Source organism: Hemicordylus capensis, chromosome 4 (assembly GCF_027244095.1).
Source record: "Hemicordylus capensis ecotype Gifberg chromosome 4, rHemCap1.1.pri, whole genome shotgun sequence".
NCBI lineage: Eukaryota > Metazoa > Chordata > Lepidosauria > Squamata > Cordylidae > Hemicordylus > Hemicordylus capensis.
In genome coordinates, this window is record NC_069660.1 from 300,341,806 (window position 1) to 300,358,488 (window position 16,683).

General features: G+C 43.1%; 1 protein-coding gene across 6 annotated transcripts in view; it reads left to right on the forward strand.

Annotated features, from left to right (window-relative positions):
- The window catches only part of COL14A1 (collagen type XIV alpha 1 chain), a 233,740-nt gene that overhangs the window by 13,630 nt on the left and 203,427 nt on the right, over positions 1–16,683 (forward strand). For all 6 annotated transcript variants that reach the window (XM_053246596.1, XM_053246598.1, XM_053246599.1 and 3 more), the window contains exon 3: positions 11,094–11,210. In XM_053246596.1, the coding sequence (XP_053102571.1) occupies positions 11,094–11,210 (117 nt within the window). The remainder of the gene's footprint in view (positions 1–11,093; positions 11,211–16,683) is intronic.

Here is a 16,683-nt window from a genome sequence, read left to right on the forward strand (position 1 = left end):
TGAAGAGTTTAATGTATATTTTTCTACATGTGTTAATTTAAGCTTTGCTTTCTACTTGTGTGTATTATCCCTTGTGGGAAAGGGGCCTAACTGAGCCTAACTGTTTTCTTCTGGATCATCTTTTTGCCCCGAACATAAGTAGGTGGATTGCCTTCTTCTCAGGGGCGGCCCTTTCATGAGGCAAGCTGAAGTAGTCACCCCAGACAGCAGATTATGTGGGCACCAGCAGGGGGGAGTGATGTCCCCTACTGCTGCCATTTGCACCCCTCCTCACACTTCTCCCAAAGCTTGCAAGAAGCACGAGGAAGGAAGAGCTTCCTCCCCTCCCTCTGTGCCACTTTCAAAATTGGTTTTGAAAGGGAGCTGGCCCTGACAGGGTCCATGGGGCATGGCAGCATTTGGTGCTTGGCCACAGGTGCTGCAATACCTTGGGCTATCTTGCATTTTCCATTTATTGTTGATGCTTGTTGGCTTCAGTCATAGAGAAACCACGAGCCTGCACTTGGATCTTACCCTCCAACACCTCGCAGATGAAATTTGGAACACCTTTGGAGATACCTTAATTCTCACACTAAGGATAACTTCCTGAGCTGCTCCCTCAGTTTTGCAGTGCTGGAGGCACTTCTCAATGAGTTTTTATTTGTTTGCTCTGAAATAGGCTTGTCTTCCACCAGTTTAAAAGTCAGGAAGGCACTTCCTCTTTTGATTAAAGAAATACTAGAGAAATTGAGTTGTTAATCAGCAGTCCAAAAATATACTTCTGTAGCCATAGTGTTTGAAATGGGAGGCTGCACAATGCATGGTGCTTTAGTGATATTGCATGTGTGTGTTTGTGCAGAAGTAAGAGGCACCCACTTCTCCCTCTGATATTTAACTTCTTAAGATCCTGAGGGAGCAAACAGAGCGCTGGAAAAATAGTGGCTTTGGCAATTTGTACAGTCTTCTTCAACAGGCCACACTGGGGGCCATAATTTCTCAGAAAGCAGGATGAAATAGAGAGTGTCCCTGATAAAAATGAAAGAGAGTGTCCCTGATAAGTAGGGCCAGCTTGGGGAATATATAGTATGTGAATGGTTTCATTGTGTAAATTGCTACCATCTGCCCCAGTTTTCATCCTTACTGATTGCAAATGTTCACATAACAAAAGATTGCACCATATGCTTATAAGGGAGTTCTCTACATGGACTGGTATTCTTAAGTGTCCTTCGGATCTTTGAAATTTGTATCTGTCTTCAAGTTTCTGGCTGTTTGGACATGTCAATGCAACTAAAAGCTGCAAGATGTGGAGGTGGTATGGCTGTGATCTACCAGAACACTGTCTCCCTTACCAAGATTCCTGTCAGGGAATTGGCCCATATTGAGTGTCTATACCTAAGCCTAGGGACCAAGGTTAGATTGGGACTATTGTTGGTGTACACCCTGTTGTTCAACGGAGTCCCTAACTGAGCTGATGGACTTGGTTGCAGGGTTGGCATTGGTCACCCAGACTGTTTATGGTGGGGAACCTCAGTGTTCACTATGGGATCGGGTTGTCAGGAGAGGCTCAGGAGTTCATAGCAACCATGATGACTATGGGCCTATCCTAACTGGTCTCTGGCTTGGCGTATGTTGCTGGTTGCATGCTTGATTTGGCCTTTTACTCTGATCAGGGTGGTGTTCCATGTGTGGGGACTCCTATGATTTCCCCATTGTCATGGCAGACCACCATCTTGTTAGGGTAGGACTAGACTCGAATCTGACAGGATACTACATATGAAGATCTGTGCTCTGGCAATAAGCACCAGAGAGATTTGGTGCAGGGTATTATCAATATGCTGATGACACTCAAATCTTTTCATTCCTATCCATCAGGAAATGGCATAACTTTTCTAAATGCCTGCCTGAAGGCAGTAATGGGCTGGATGGGAGATAACAACTGAAGTTGAATTGAAATAATATGGAGGTGTTGATTGTGGGAGGTCAAGACCTGAGAGATGGTTTAGATCTGCGTGTTCTGAATGGGGTTACACTCCCCCTGAAAGATCATGTACGTCGCTTGGGTGTGTTCCTGGACCCCAAACTCTATCTGGTTCCTCAGGCTGAGGTCAGGAGTGCTTTTTATCAGCTTTAGCTGATACGTCAGCTACTCCCATTTCTGGAGGTAAATGACCTTAAAACATCAGTACATATGTTGGTAATCTCCAGGCTTGACTCCAGTAATGTACTCTGCATGGGGCTGGCCTTTATACATAGTCCGGAACTACAACTCATACAGAATGCGGCAGCTAGACTGGTCTCTGGGACAACTTGAAAAAACCATATAATACCAATTTTTAAAGAATTGCACTGGCTGCCAATATGTTTCTAAGTGAAATACAAAGTGCTGGTTATTACCTATAAAGCCCTGGACGGCTTAGGTCCAGGGTACTTAAGAGAACACCTCCTTTGTAATGAACCCTGCTTCCTATTAAGATAATCTGGGGAAGTCCGATTAAAGTAAGCCCTGCTAACTGAGCAAAGAGACACCCTTTCAAGTGGTGATTCTCTTATATTGAGCAGGGGGAGAGCAACTGGCCCTATCCAGCTCCAGCACAGCATTCATCCAGTGGCTGTTGCTGGTGTCTAGTACCATGTGTTTCTTTTTAGATTGTGAGACCTTTGGGGACAGGAAGGGAACCATCTTATTTATGTATTGTTTATTTTTCTATGAAAACCGCTTTGAGAATTTTGTTGAAGAGCGATAGATAGATAGATAGAGAGAGAGAAGTTTATTCGGTCATTGACTAGCAAATAAATAAATAAATAAATAGATGATGATGATGATGATGATGAGTAGTAGTATGGCTGCTGCTGGCTTGTTCTCTGTGGCTGCCCCGCAGCTTTGGAATGCACTCTCTGTCAAAATAAGAGCTTCTCCATCTCTGATTGCTTTTAAAAAGACCCTCAAGTCACACCTGTTTTCTCAGGCTCTTAATTAAAACTATTTAAAACTGTTTAATTGTTTTACTCTATGAAATTGTTTTAAGTATTTTGTTTGATTTATTTAACACATTTTTATACCGCCCCATATGCAAGTCTCTAGGCAATTCACAATCTAAAAACACAACAATTAAAACATTAACACAATTGAAACAGTTTAAAATACAGGTAAAAACTCTAAAACCTAAAACTATAAACTAAAAGCCTGACTAAACAGGTATGTCTTCAGGTCCTTCTTAAGAACATTCAGAGAAGAGGAGGCTCTAATTTCGTTAGGAAGCATATTCCAAAGTCCAGGCAACCCTAGAAAAGGCTCGGGTTCGGGTCACCACCAACTGAGCCGGTGGCAACCACAACCAGACCTCCCCAGATGATCTTAACAGGTGGCAGGGTTCATGAAGAAGAAGGTGTTCTCTTAAATACATTGGACCCAAGCCATTCAGGGCTTTATAGGTAATAACTAGCACTTTGTATTTTGCCTGGAAATTTATTGGCAGCCAGTGTAGTTCTTTTTAAATGGGTATAATATGATCTCTTTGGGTATCCCCAAAGACCAACCTGGCTGCTGCATTCTGTACCAGTGGCAGTTTCTGGACTACATACAAAGGCAGCCCAATGTAGCAAGCTTTGCAAAGAGTGTGAGGAGAGGAGCTCCTTGAAAAGCTTGGGCCAGATCAGTCCCAAAGAGCTGCTTGGATGGCAGTGGTGGGAGGCATTTTGCACCTGGCTGATTCCCCAATAATCTGCCACCCGAGGCAACTGTCCTTCCTTGTCTCATAAAAGGGCCGCCCCAGGATTCTGTATTTGCTAGACTATTCTGTGGTTGGAACTAAACTTAAGGAAAACAAGATCCTCTTCTATAAGGGAAACTGCTGGCTTTCTGGTTCACACACACTGGATGCTTCAGACCACCTTCCGTGTCTGTCATCAAGAATTATGTTTCTGAAGCACTAACAACAGCAACAAAATATAGCCAAGCTCTATCTTATCTTCATAAGCCAAACCCTCTTGAACTTGCCTCTAGCCTCCTTTTGGATGAATGCTTTAATGTTGCTGCTGGCCATTCATTTGTGCATTCCTGTGAAATTGCCTAACAAGCTTGAGCTACTGATTTTTATCAACTAACTTGACTGAATTTGGACTGATTCTTTTTCTTTTTGCAAGAAGTGAGATTTTGTTTCACAGGCTATAAAGGTGTTCCACAGAAATAAAGATTTCCAAGTCAGGTTGGTGACCCTGAAGTCATTCCAATCAATTATCTTCTTATGTTTGTCCAAGAACTAGATTTTTTAATTTTCTCTAGTTGTGTGTACTTTTCTTGTGCTAGAATACTAGTCTTTGCATAACTAAGTTAAATATCTGCGTTCAGAACCTTTGGACCCATATGTAGTCAAATATTGGCATGGAAATTGGTTAGACTTGTCCTTTGCTCTCTCTCTCTTGTTTGCTCTGGATGAAATGTGAATATTTAATGAAAATCATCTAGTTATGTAAAGACTCTTCTGCACAATTTCTCTAGCTATTATGTTATAGCTTTCCAGAATATACACAGACACATTTAAGTGATCTGAGCCATTCTATGCACATTTACTTTAGAGTAAGTCCCATTGCACTCAGTGAGACTCACTTCTGAGTAAACATGCATAGAGTCGTAATGTGTGTCTTTCTTCTTCTATCAGTGTTGGATGAGTGATTGGTTTAGGGGTTCTGGAAATGTCCCTTGTTTGGTGATGGCTAATTACCAGTGATGTCACTGTTCTGTTTCTTTGATGAAGGACCAAAGTTCAGAGGTAGCTCCCAGGTCCTATCCCCAGCATATGCAATGAAAAGGATCTTGGGTAGAAGGGCTAGGAACGACCTCAGTCTGAGACCCTGGAGCAGTGGCAGCTCAAGGCCTCTGTGCATCTGAGTTGGAGTGCCCAATGCTCTCCCTTCTTTCCTTCACTCTTTATAAGAGCAGTGGAGCAGAAAGGCATCTTGCAATTCTGCTGGTGCCCCAATAATCTGCTGCTGCCTGAGGTGACTGCCTCACCTTGCCTCACAGAAGGGCCGCCCCTGCCCTGGAGAGTTACTGCTTGTCAAAGAAGACAATGTAGGGTTGTGTGCACCAATGCTCTGATTCAGTAAAAGGCAGCTTCATGTGCTCTGTGGTAGAAAGAGTTCTTATTGAGTGTAGTCCTACAAATACCCTTTTGTGACAAAATCCAAATGAGTCACAACTAAGATTTTGCAAGATTTCCCAATTTTACATCCAAACAAAAATGCTCCTTCTCACACTTAATTCTATAACACATTTTCCTTTATCTGACAAATATTTTGAAAGTTGTATTCCCTGGCTTTTGTATTATTATTCTTTCCATGGGGAAAAACCATCTTGAAACACATTTCTAATATTGTTTCTAACTTGTCCCCAAGATTTATCAAAAGTATGCATTTCTCAGGAAATGCAAATAAATTTTAAAAGTAAATACTAAATTTGATCTGTTTGTACCTTCCTGGATGCAGTTTATATCCCCGGGTCATAGGAACATAGGAACATAGGAAACTGCCATATACTGAGTCAGACCATTGGTCTATCTAGCTCAGTATTGTCTTCACAGACTGGCAGTGGCTTCTCCAAGGTTGTAGACAGGAGGCTTTCTCAGCCCTATCTTGGAGTTACTGCCAGGGATGGAACTTGGAACCTTCTGCTCTTCCCAGAGTGGCTCCATCCCCTGAGGGGAATATCTCACAGTGCAAAAGACACAAAGTCTCCCATTCATATGCAATCAGGGCAGACCCTGCTTAGCTATGGGGACAAGTCATGCTTGCTACCACAAGACCAGCTCTCCTCTCAAATTCATTCTTCTTTGGTTCATTCCATCCCTGAGCTATATGTAAATATTGCAAATGAATGTCGAGTTCTCCTTTGTAGAAAGAGCTTTAATACACACATTTTCAGTAGCTTGCTTAGTATGCACATTTAGATGCACACACCCCTTTTTCCATAATGAAGGCCAAATTTTCAAAGAACTGTGGTGGTTGTCGGTGTGTTTTTATCTGTGGCCCAACATTGTCTTTTTTCCTGATGGATATTTGAGGATACGGTGAATGCCTTTCAGTTTGGACCAGATCCCAAAGGCCTGTCCTCAGCCAGCCATATTGTGACACCACTTCGAAGGTAATGGCTGCTGACCTTCCCTACAGCCCAAGGCCAGGAGATTCTATAAAGGTTGATGGGAAGGATCCTTCCTCTCACTCCGCTAATCTGGTCTGAATGACACAGTTGACTTGCACCTGTGCTGATCACTAGAAAGCACTGCATAGGTACCCCCCCACTGCACATCATGGGCTGGGAAGGGTCTTATACCGATAAGAAGGGGTCATGCTGTAACCAAAACAAGTGCAAACTGATGATGTCATCAGCCCTTCTCGGTTATTGTAAGCCAGTGAGCAGAAATGGCAGCATGGCCTAATTCTCCTCATTGATTGCAAGTAAGGAACAGAAGTCCTCAGTGACGGCAAGTAAGAAACTGAAGTTTTCTCGTTTATTGATAGTCAGGCTTAAGGGATAACCAGTTTTGCTTCAGGCAATCTCATGGTAGGATTGGCCTGGTACCCAATTGAGTACTTGAATTCCATTGATTTAAAAGGGGCAAGTGGATGCTTTACTTTGCCCCATTGGTTGCCATGCATAATGTTGCCATTGCTCAGCAAATTTCTGAATTTTCATAGAATTTTAGTGTTGGTAGGGACCTTGGAAGTCTTCTAGTCCAACCTACTCAGTGCAGGAACACCCTCGCCAGATGATCAAATAGCTTCTGTTTGAAAACCTTCACCGAATGTAGGCATTTCCCCCGCCGGCGCTGCTGCCAAAACCACTGATGCAAGGCGGCTGAGTACCTTCTTGCCACCCTGGGTCAGCGTAATACCGGAAGTGGCAGGTGCGTGTGCGCACCTCATGCACGTGCACCTGCCACTTCTGGTATGACGCTGAACCGGGGTGGCAAGAAGGTACTCAGCCACCCCGCATCAGTGGTTTTGGCAGCAGCGCCAGCAGGGGAAACGCGGCACTGTCCCCGTGCCTTAAAGCAACCACCCCCCGCCTCCGAACCAGCTCGAACACCGGCATTTCAAACCAGAAAAGGAGTTCCAGAAAAGGAGCGCAGAACTGGTTCCATGCACATCCCTAGTACTCGCCCTCAAGCTGGACTGGCCCCAATTCAGCTCAACCTCAAGCCACCACCCCACTGGCCAGCTCGAGGCTGGCTCGGGGGTTCTAATGTTTTTTTTAATTTTTAGAACGACTCACCAGAGGGCCCAGAGGCCTCAGGGGGTGCTGATGCGGCTACGGTGGGGTTCTCCACAGTCTCCCTCTCCCCGCACCAGCCTCCTCCATGCCCTCTAAGGGTCATTTCGGCTGATTTTCAGGCCATTCTGGCCCTTTCCCTGGTGGCAGCTATTTTGGAGGCTGTTGTGCATGTACCCTGGCCATTTGCATGGCTTGGGTCCGGACCCGAACCAAGCAAACCAGTTTTGTGCACACCCCTAACTGAAGGAGAGCTCACCACTGTGTGAGGCAGACTGTTACACGGTTGAAAAGCTCCTACGTGTAGGAAGTTCCTCCTAATGTCTAATCTAAATCCATAATTTTGTACACATTGGTTCTAGTCCTGCCTTCAGGAGCAAAAGGAATAAGTCCACTCCTCCTTCTATGTGATGGGATATATGTCAAATATCTCCCTTCATTATTTGAAGACGGCTATTACATCTCCCATTAGTTTTCTCTTATCCGGGCTAAACATACCCAGCTCCTTCATGGGATTTAGTTTCAGACTCCTCACCATCTTGGTTGCCCTGCCCTACTCTGAACCAATTCCTGATTAATAGTTTCCTTAAAATGCAGGGCCCAGAATTGGACACAATATTCCTGACCAGTGCAGAATCGAATGCTTCCTTCTTGTGACCTGGACCCTGTGCTTCCATTAATGCAGCCTAGGACTGCATTAGCTTGTTTAGCAGCTGCAGTCTTAGACCGCATCAACAAAAGCAAAATGTCCCAAACCGAACACGCTAGATTTAAAAGGTATGATTCTCCCACCTGCAGTCTGAAATGGTACAGTTCTGGATGAGCCATATCATATGATGTTACTGGTCATGTAGCTCAGCTCTTAAGGGTATCCAAGCTCAGACATGATATGGACGCGATATGGCAACCCTAGGCAGTCTGGCCTTTTTTGGGATATGTTCTCCCTCTCCCTTTATGCAGCATACATTGCTTGCCTCTGCTTGCCTGAATCACTTCATTGCTGTCAGGTATATTAAATTCCCTTTTGAGGCTAAATCTGTGTATGGTTTACAGAGCAATCATTTTATCATTTACTCAGACAAGCTGTAAATTGGCTGGGGAAAGTACAGTTTAGAGCAAAATTGAAAGTGGAGCTTTGTGCGTGACGCTTGCCTTGCATTGGATTTGCTCAGAGATGGCTTGGTTCGTATCTTATAAGAAATACAAACAATGTGTGCTATAGAAAACAGAACACTTGGGAAATATTTAATATGATAAATAAAAAAATATGATAAATAATAAATGCAAAATGTAAACGGTATTACAAACATGTAAAGGTGACTTGAATATAATCTAAAATGTACCACAATAAGCATAGGAACAATATGCTAATACAAAATTAAAAGTGCTATAGATTCCTTGCTTTTAGTGCTATGGATTCCACGTTTCATCACACTTTATGTATCAGTCCTAGACTGAAGGCATCGAAAAGGTGTTCTGTATATAAATAAGCACCATGAGGTAGTATGGTATTATAGATGTATCTTTTAAAATAATAATAAGTGATACATAAATACAAATTGTTTCCAGTCCTCTATAAAGCCTTGCTTATAATCTACAAATAATTAAGCACAATGATAGAAAGCCTCTAAAGGTAAAAGGTTTATTCATATCTGAGCAAACCAGAGTTGCATTTAAAAACCCAAGATTCCCATAGTGATGACAGAAGGAAAGGGCTGGTGAACCGAATCAAAAAATGGGAAGAAATCTAGTACTAGATGAAGCCCAGCGGCCAAAGGTCAGTGTGCAGTGGCTGCCCCAAAATGGCTTGATTGGCGGGGGGAAGCTGGCAAATTGGGGTCATTTTTGGCAAACTGGCCACCATATACACAAATTTCCTTTTCCCTTTAAATCTCTGCACATTATAGCTTTGTGTGGCCTGAAGAGGTCCAGTTTCACAGCTGCATGGGGGCAGGTGTGTATGCTAGGAATTCTTCTCTGGCTGAGATTTTAATCTCAGCCAGAGATTAATTGAGAGGAATCTAATGCTTGCATCTTCTTTGTATTAAGAGATCACAGATTATTGAGCTTTGTTGGCATCTCAAGTGGAAACCAGTTAGGTACTAAACTGGCCTGATGTTTAAACATTAGTATTTATTAATGTGCCACTTGCCTGGTTTTCTTTGTGGTTTAGCCTCCTCTTTAGGTAAAATGTTGGGTGTTTGTAACATACCTTAATTCTTTGGAACTGCTAGAATGTTCTAGCACAGTCTAGGGGAATCAAAAGGCGCCATCATGTAGGCCTTATGTGGCCCCTGATTGTTCAGGCATGGCCCTCCTTATTTCAACCCAAACCCTTTCCTCTGCCACAGTATGGAGAATGTAAGTCATATAGCAATAGCAATAGCAATAACATTTATATACCGCTCTATAGCCGGAGCTCTCTAAGCAGTTTACAATGATTTAGCATATTGCCCCCAACATTCTGGGTACTCATTTTACCGACCTCGGAAGGATGGAAGGCTGAGTCAACCTTGAGCCCCTGGTCAGGATTGAACTTGTAACCTTCTGGTTACAGGGCGGCAGTTTTACCACTGCGCCACCAGGGGCTCTGCGCCACCAGGGACCATGCACCCTGTTTCTTCTGCTGACACAGCAGCTTTCGTTCATTTTCATGGCTGGTAGAGTCATAATAGATACTAGTTAGGAGAAAATGCCCTGTGGTAAATGTGGCATGTATGAAGGATGGAAAGGGACAACAGTTTATACAGTGTGCCACACCACTTCAGCAAGAAAGTGAGGCTTGTGTATTGGTGTGGTTTGGGCCTATAGCAAACCTGCACAGTTCCCAAGCTGAATGCAGCCTCCACTGGCCATTTATTGTTATCTGCCATGTTTTGACAACCTATCTGTTCTTGCAGTCCCAGGATTGCAGCAAAAAAAGAAAAAGAAAAGAAAAAGGTTCTAACAGCCTGTTACAGCCTCTAATAGCTCAACAGGTGGGAGGGTGTACTGCATTTGGTGTGATGGATTACAAAGTGTACAGACCTGGGCTATGGTTTCCTATAGATGGGTGGATCAGTGATCTTCACATCAGCAACAAGGATATTGTATATGGGACCAAATTTTTCATGGGTCTGTTGAAAGATTTTGGTATATGACTTATCTGCTTAAATCATAATGCTTATCAAAGTGGTTTTAATGTAGACATCTCTAAGTGACATTTTGCCTTTAAAATAAGAGACATCAGCCATTCTTAATGCTCTGGAGCCTCACTGGCTCTGGACAATCAGTGCATTTCAGATTTTAAGATTGACAGGTGCCCTTCGCCCACGACCACCACCACCACTGCCCTTTGAAAATCATGATACTTCCTGTTTCCTGCAAGTATCCTGGAACTCGCTCAAATATTGTGCCCACACAAGCTTTTGAAAATATGACCCTGAGTAATCTTTTTCTCCCACATCCCTCAACAGGAGACCCAAGAATCTAGGAAGTTTATATTATGATGTTCCTTCCCACATTGTATAACAATAAGTAAATCATATATCAGCTTTCCTTGCTAAACTAGGACTTTTAAATCTCTAACCCTCATCTTTCTTTGTCTTTTCATGTAGGGTCAATAGTCCCTTTTTAATTTTATTGTGTAATGTCTTTGGGAAACAATAACACACCTTTATGTATTTTAATGTCATTTTACAAACTAATAGACTTGCATCATGATTTTTCTGATAACCTGCATCCTTTGTCTCGTCTGAAAACATATGTGTGTTAATTTGAGTCTGTGTGTGCAGTGACCTGACATTTTAAATTGGATGTGATGCATCCAGCTGATACTTTAGTGCCTGTATTTTTGTTTCCTTTTCAGTGGCCCCACCGTCAAGATTAAGATATACTGTTGTTGGTCATGACAGTATTCAGATTTCATGGAAAGCCCCAAAAGGGCAGTTTGATGGATATAAACTCCTCGTCACTCCAAATTCAGGTAAAGCAAATAATGAAATGCTGCATCTATAACAATAGCTTGCATATCGTGTTCTAGTGAATTCCCAGGTTCCTAGGATTTGACTGTAATAGTTTTTCATGTTCTTATCACCTCCAGGCTAGTTTACTTTAATATGCTCTACATAGGACTGCCCCTGAAGACAGTATGGAAGTTTAGAATACAGCTGCTAACGTTTCATCTGGAACAGGTGGATTCAATCGTATTGTGCCAATCCTTTACCAGCTTGATTGGTTGCCAATTCATTTCCAGGCTCAGTTCAAGTTGTTGGTTTTCACCTTTAGAGTCAAAGGGTTTGGGGTTGGTGACATCACAAAGCCATGACCAACTTAGAGCAGGGTGGAGGCTGCTGAGAAGGCATCTGGACCCTTGGAGTACTGGGTGGGACTGGGAACCACACAAAGCTGCTGCTTGGCCCTGGGGAAGTGATCATGTGTGTGAAGCGTCAGAAGGTTCCAGCAGGGATGGTGACTATCTGCTCTGCCTTGCACCCCATCTCAGCTGGAGCCCTCCTGCCCTCCCAACGATAGTGAGAACCCACCCATAGTGTGAAATGGCTTCTTTCTGCATTTCCAGGTGGATTTTCAAAGTAAAGCCAGAGTAGGCCTGGCCAGCAATCCATGTGCACTGATTATGCATCCTAGAGAGTGCAGATATGTATTTAGTGTATATTCCTTTGTCATATACAAACAGCATGTTACATGCAAATGCATGTAAAGAAGCCCCATGTTCTTCAAAAATGACTCAGCTTCTGAAGATAAGTAAATGTTCCAGAGAATACCTCTGGAATTCTCTGGGGGAAGAGGCAGCTTGGGAGAGATTTTGGAGCAGAAAAAGCGTCAGCAATAAATGGGTTAATTCCCCTTCCTCCATTTGTCATTCTGCTGCTCAAAATGGCAGCCTCTTGATACTCTACTTTTTCTTTTTAAAGTTGGAGCTTCATAATGCCCATTATGTGCAACTTGTAGTTTGCCCCTGAAGAGACTTTCCTAAAAAGAGATAATTTAGCTGTTCCTGCAGAAACCCTTGTAAAGAAACTAAAAAGGTTTCCCTTGGATCTTGCACTGATCAAAGGTATATTTGGGTAGAAACAGCATAAAACTGGATTCCCATAAAGCTAGTTCCATAAAGCTAAACTAGTTAAAGGGTCAAGGACGTAGGAGAGGGTCTGCCAAATGATCTTTGATGGTGGCTATTCAGCCTTCTTAGGACAGAGCAAGCTCCATGCATTCATATGGTTAGGCACTCCCCACTTCCCAGAGATTGAGTAGATCTAGCAGCAGTGTACCCTGGGTTCCTTTGAAGGAGAGATCACTGGAGTCTTATTGGTTTGCTTACAAATATAGAAGTAGAGCATAAGAACATAAGAACAGCCCTGCTGGATCAGGCCCAAGGCCCATCTAGTCCAGCATCCTGTTTCACACGGTGGCCCACCAGATGCCACTGGAAGCCTACAGGCAGGAGTTGAGGGCATGCCCTCCCTCCTGCTGTTACTCCCCTGCAACGGATACTCAGAGGCATCTTGCCTTTGAGGCCGGAGGTGGCCTATAGCCCTCCAGCTAGTAGCCATTGATAGACCTCTCCTCCATGAACTTACCCAAACCCCTCTTAATGCCATCCAGGTTGTTGGCTGTCATCACATCTTGTGGCAGAGAATGCCACAAGTTGATTATGCGTTGTGTGAAAAAGTACTTCTGTTTGTTGGTCCTAGATTTCCTGGCAATCAATTTCATGGGATGACCCCTGGTTCTAGTGTTATGTTACAGGGAGAAGAATTTCTCTCTATCCACTTTCTCCACACCATGCATGATTTTATAGACCTCTATCATATCTCCCCGCAGTTGTCTTTTTTTCTAAACTAAATAGCTCCAGGTGTTGTAGCCTAGTCTCATAAGAAAGGTGCTCTAGGCCCCTGATCATCTTGGTTGCCCTCTTCTGCACCTTTTCCAGTTCTACAATGTCATTTTTTAGATGTGGTGACCAGAATTGTACGCAGTACCTCATGTTTGGCCAAACCATAGTTTTGTATAAGGGCATTATAATATTAGCCGTTTTATTTTCAATCCCCTTCCTAATGATCCCTTGCATGGAATTGGACTTTTTCACAGCTGCTGCACATTGAGTTGACACTTTCAGCAAGCTGTCCACCATGACCCCAAGATCTCTCTCCTGGTCAGCCACTGACAGCTCAGACCCCATTAGTGTATATAAGAAGTTAGGGTGTTTTTTGCCCCAATATGCATCACTTTACACTTGCTAACATTGAACCGCACGCATTTGCCATTTTATTGCCCACTCACCCATTTTGGAGAGATCCTTTTGGAGCTCCTCACAATCCATTTTGGATTTCACTACCCAAAAGAGTTTGGTATGATCTGCAAATTTGGCCACCTTGCTGCTTACCCCTGCTTCTAGATCATTTATGAATAAATTAAAAAGCACTGGTCCCAGTAGAGATCCCTGGGGGACCCCACTTCTTAGTTCCCTCCACTGTGAAAAATCTCCATTTAACCCTACCCTCTGTTTCCTGTCTTTCAACCAGTTAGCAATTTACACATGTACTTGTCCCCTTGACTGCTAAGTTTCCTCAGAGTCTTTGATGAGGAACTTTGTTGAAAGCTTTTTGGAAGTCCAGGTATACTATGTCAGCTGGATCACTTTGATCCACACACTTGTTGACACTCTCAAAGAACTCCAAAAGGCTTGTGAGGCAAGATTTACCTTTGCAGAAGCCATGCTGGTTCTCTCCCAGCAGGGCCTATTCTTCTATGTGCTTTATAATTTTAACCTTGAGGATGCTTTCCATCAATTTGCCTGGAATGGACAATAAGCTAACTGGCCTGTAATTTCCCGGATCGCCCCTGGATCCCTTTTTGAAAATCGGTGTTACATTGGCTACTTTCCAGTCCTTCGGTACAGAGCCTGATTGCAGGGATAAGTTATATATTTGAGCAAGGAGGTTGGCAATTTCACATTTGAGTTCTTTAAGGACTCTTGGATGGATGCCATCCGGCCGTGGTGATTTGTTATTTTTCAGTTTTTCCAGACAGTTTAGAACATCGCCTCTTGTCACTTCTATCTGACTCAGTTCTTTAGCCTCCATCCCCGAAAAGCCTGGATAGGGAACAGGTATATGCTCAGTATCCTCTGCCATGAAGACGGACGCAAAGCACTCATTTAGCTTATCTGCAACCTCCATATCCTCCTTAATAATCCCTTTCACTCCCTCATTGTCTAATGGTCCAAACACCTCCCTGGCAGGTTTCCTGCTTCTGATGTATTTAAAGAAGTTCTTGTTATTCCCCTTGATGCTTTTAGCTAAATGTTCCTCAAACTCTCTTTTCGTCTCCCTTATTGTTGCCTTGCATTTCTTTTGCCAGAGTTTGTGTTCCTTTCTGTTCTCTTCATTTGGACAGGCCTTTCAATTTCAGAAGGAAGTCTTCTTCCCTTTTTTGGCTTCCTTGATTTTATATGTTAGCCATGCTGGCATCCTCCTGGACTTAGTGGTACCTTTCCTCCTTTTGGGTATACAGTCTAACTGGGCTTCTAGAATTGTGGTTTTGAGTAAACTCCATGCTTTCTGGAGCGAAGTGACTCTCCTGATTTCCCCTTTCAGCTTTCTTTTCACCGTACCCCTCATTTTGGAGAAGTTTCCTCTTCTGAAATTCAAAGTGTCTGTGTTAGACTTCCTTGGTGATTCTCTCCCTATATGTATGCTGAATTTGATCGCACTATGGTCATTGTTTCCTAAAGGGTCAATGACACTGACATCATGCACCAGGTCCTGGGTGCCACTCAGGATTAAGTCCAAGGTCACCTTCTCTCTGGTTGATTCCAAGACCAACTGTTCTAGGGCACAGTCATTCAGCATATCTAGAAATCTGACTTCTTTGTCATTACCTGACTGTGAATTTCCCCAGTCTATGGGTAGGTAATTGAAGTCACCCATTATGGCTGCCCTGCCTCTCCTTAACATCTCCCTGATTTCCTCCTGCAACTCCCAGTCACTGTCAGCATTTTGATCTGGAGGGCGATAGCACATCCCCAGTAGCACATTTCCTTTCAGGCCTTGTATTGTCACCCACAGGGTTTCTTTGGAGAACTCCAGTCCACCTAGGTTTTCTGCCTTGTTAGATTCCACCTTGTTAGCATAGGTAGTAAGTAACCAGCATGTAAACTCTTACAAGTTTACATTTTTGTAAGAGCGGTGTTTTTGGAAAGGCAGAGCCATTTTTGGAAGGACGGTATATAAATCGAATAAATAAATAAATACAAGGCAGCAGATCCACGCATGATATCTTCAGAGAGACACACCCTTGCACTTCAAGGGGTCTCTAGCCAACTCTTAGCTCTTGCTATCTCTCTACATCTCTGTTTCACTCTCTTCCAAAACTACCAATTTCCTGTTTTCCTTATATCAGCCCCTTCCCTTAGCTTTGGAAAATTGGGGAGCAACAGCAGGAGAGAGGGCATGCCCTCGCTTGTGGGCTTCTCAGAGGCATCTGGTGGGCCACTGTGGGAAACAGGATGGCTAACATTCAGAAGGGACCTCCAGGTAGCCCCCATTAAGGAAACATCAAACAGGCATCTTGGAGTGTTAATCAGGAATCTACCTACACCCCTCGCCAAAATGGCCATTATGATATTTTGCTCTGAAGAGCTTTGGTATTAGGTATTTTCATCCAGATACTGGTGCTCTTTGGACATTACATGAGAGCCAGGAGAGGTGCTTACTTATTTGTAATGGTCTGGGTCCTTCCCATCCTTTATTTTATGACAACATATCAAAATGTTGTCATTGTTGGTGAATATTGTCAACCACATTCGCTAGTAAGTTAATTATTTCTAGGTCCACATGGTCACGTCAATGCCACTTAAACAAAAAGAAAGAAAGAAAGAAAGAAAGAAAGAAAGAAAGAAAGAAAGAAATCCTGGGGGGAGATTTAACCAGAATTTGCAAGCTGACATGAAATATTAGATCCTGATTAAATATTGGTTGGTTGTGGCGTGAATCTGGGATTGCCAAAAAAAATCCTGAATTGTTATTGCATGTTCTGCAGGAGCATGCACCCCACTAGACTCTTAAATTTTCATATAACTTAAAACTAACATTGAAATGATTGTGTGAACTACCCCTATTTGGTGTATAGGACTACCATCAATATACAGTTGTTTAAAAGAGCCATTATTCTAGTCACATATTTAAGCATATTCTAATCCTTGAGGAGCCTGAGTCTGTCCTTTCAGCTCAAAAATTTTCCATTCCATCCCCTCTCTTTTCACAGATCATCAGCCCATTTTCCCTGATAAGAGACTTGATTCTCTTCCAGTAGCAGATTTTCCCCGCTATATCTGTTCCCTATTTCCCCTCTCTCTACTGCAAAACATAAGTTCATGTTAGGCTTTTTAACATTGTCCAGCATTTCCCTTCTTACTGCCAGATTGTTGGAATTTC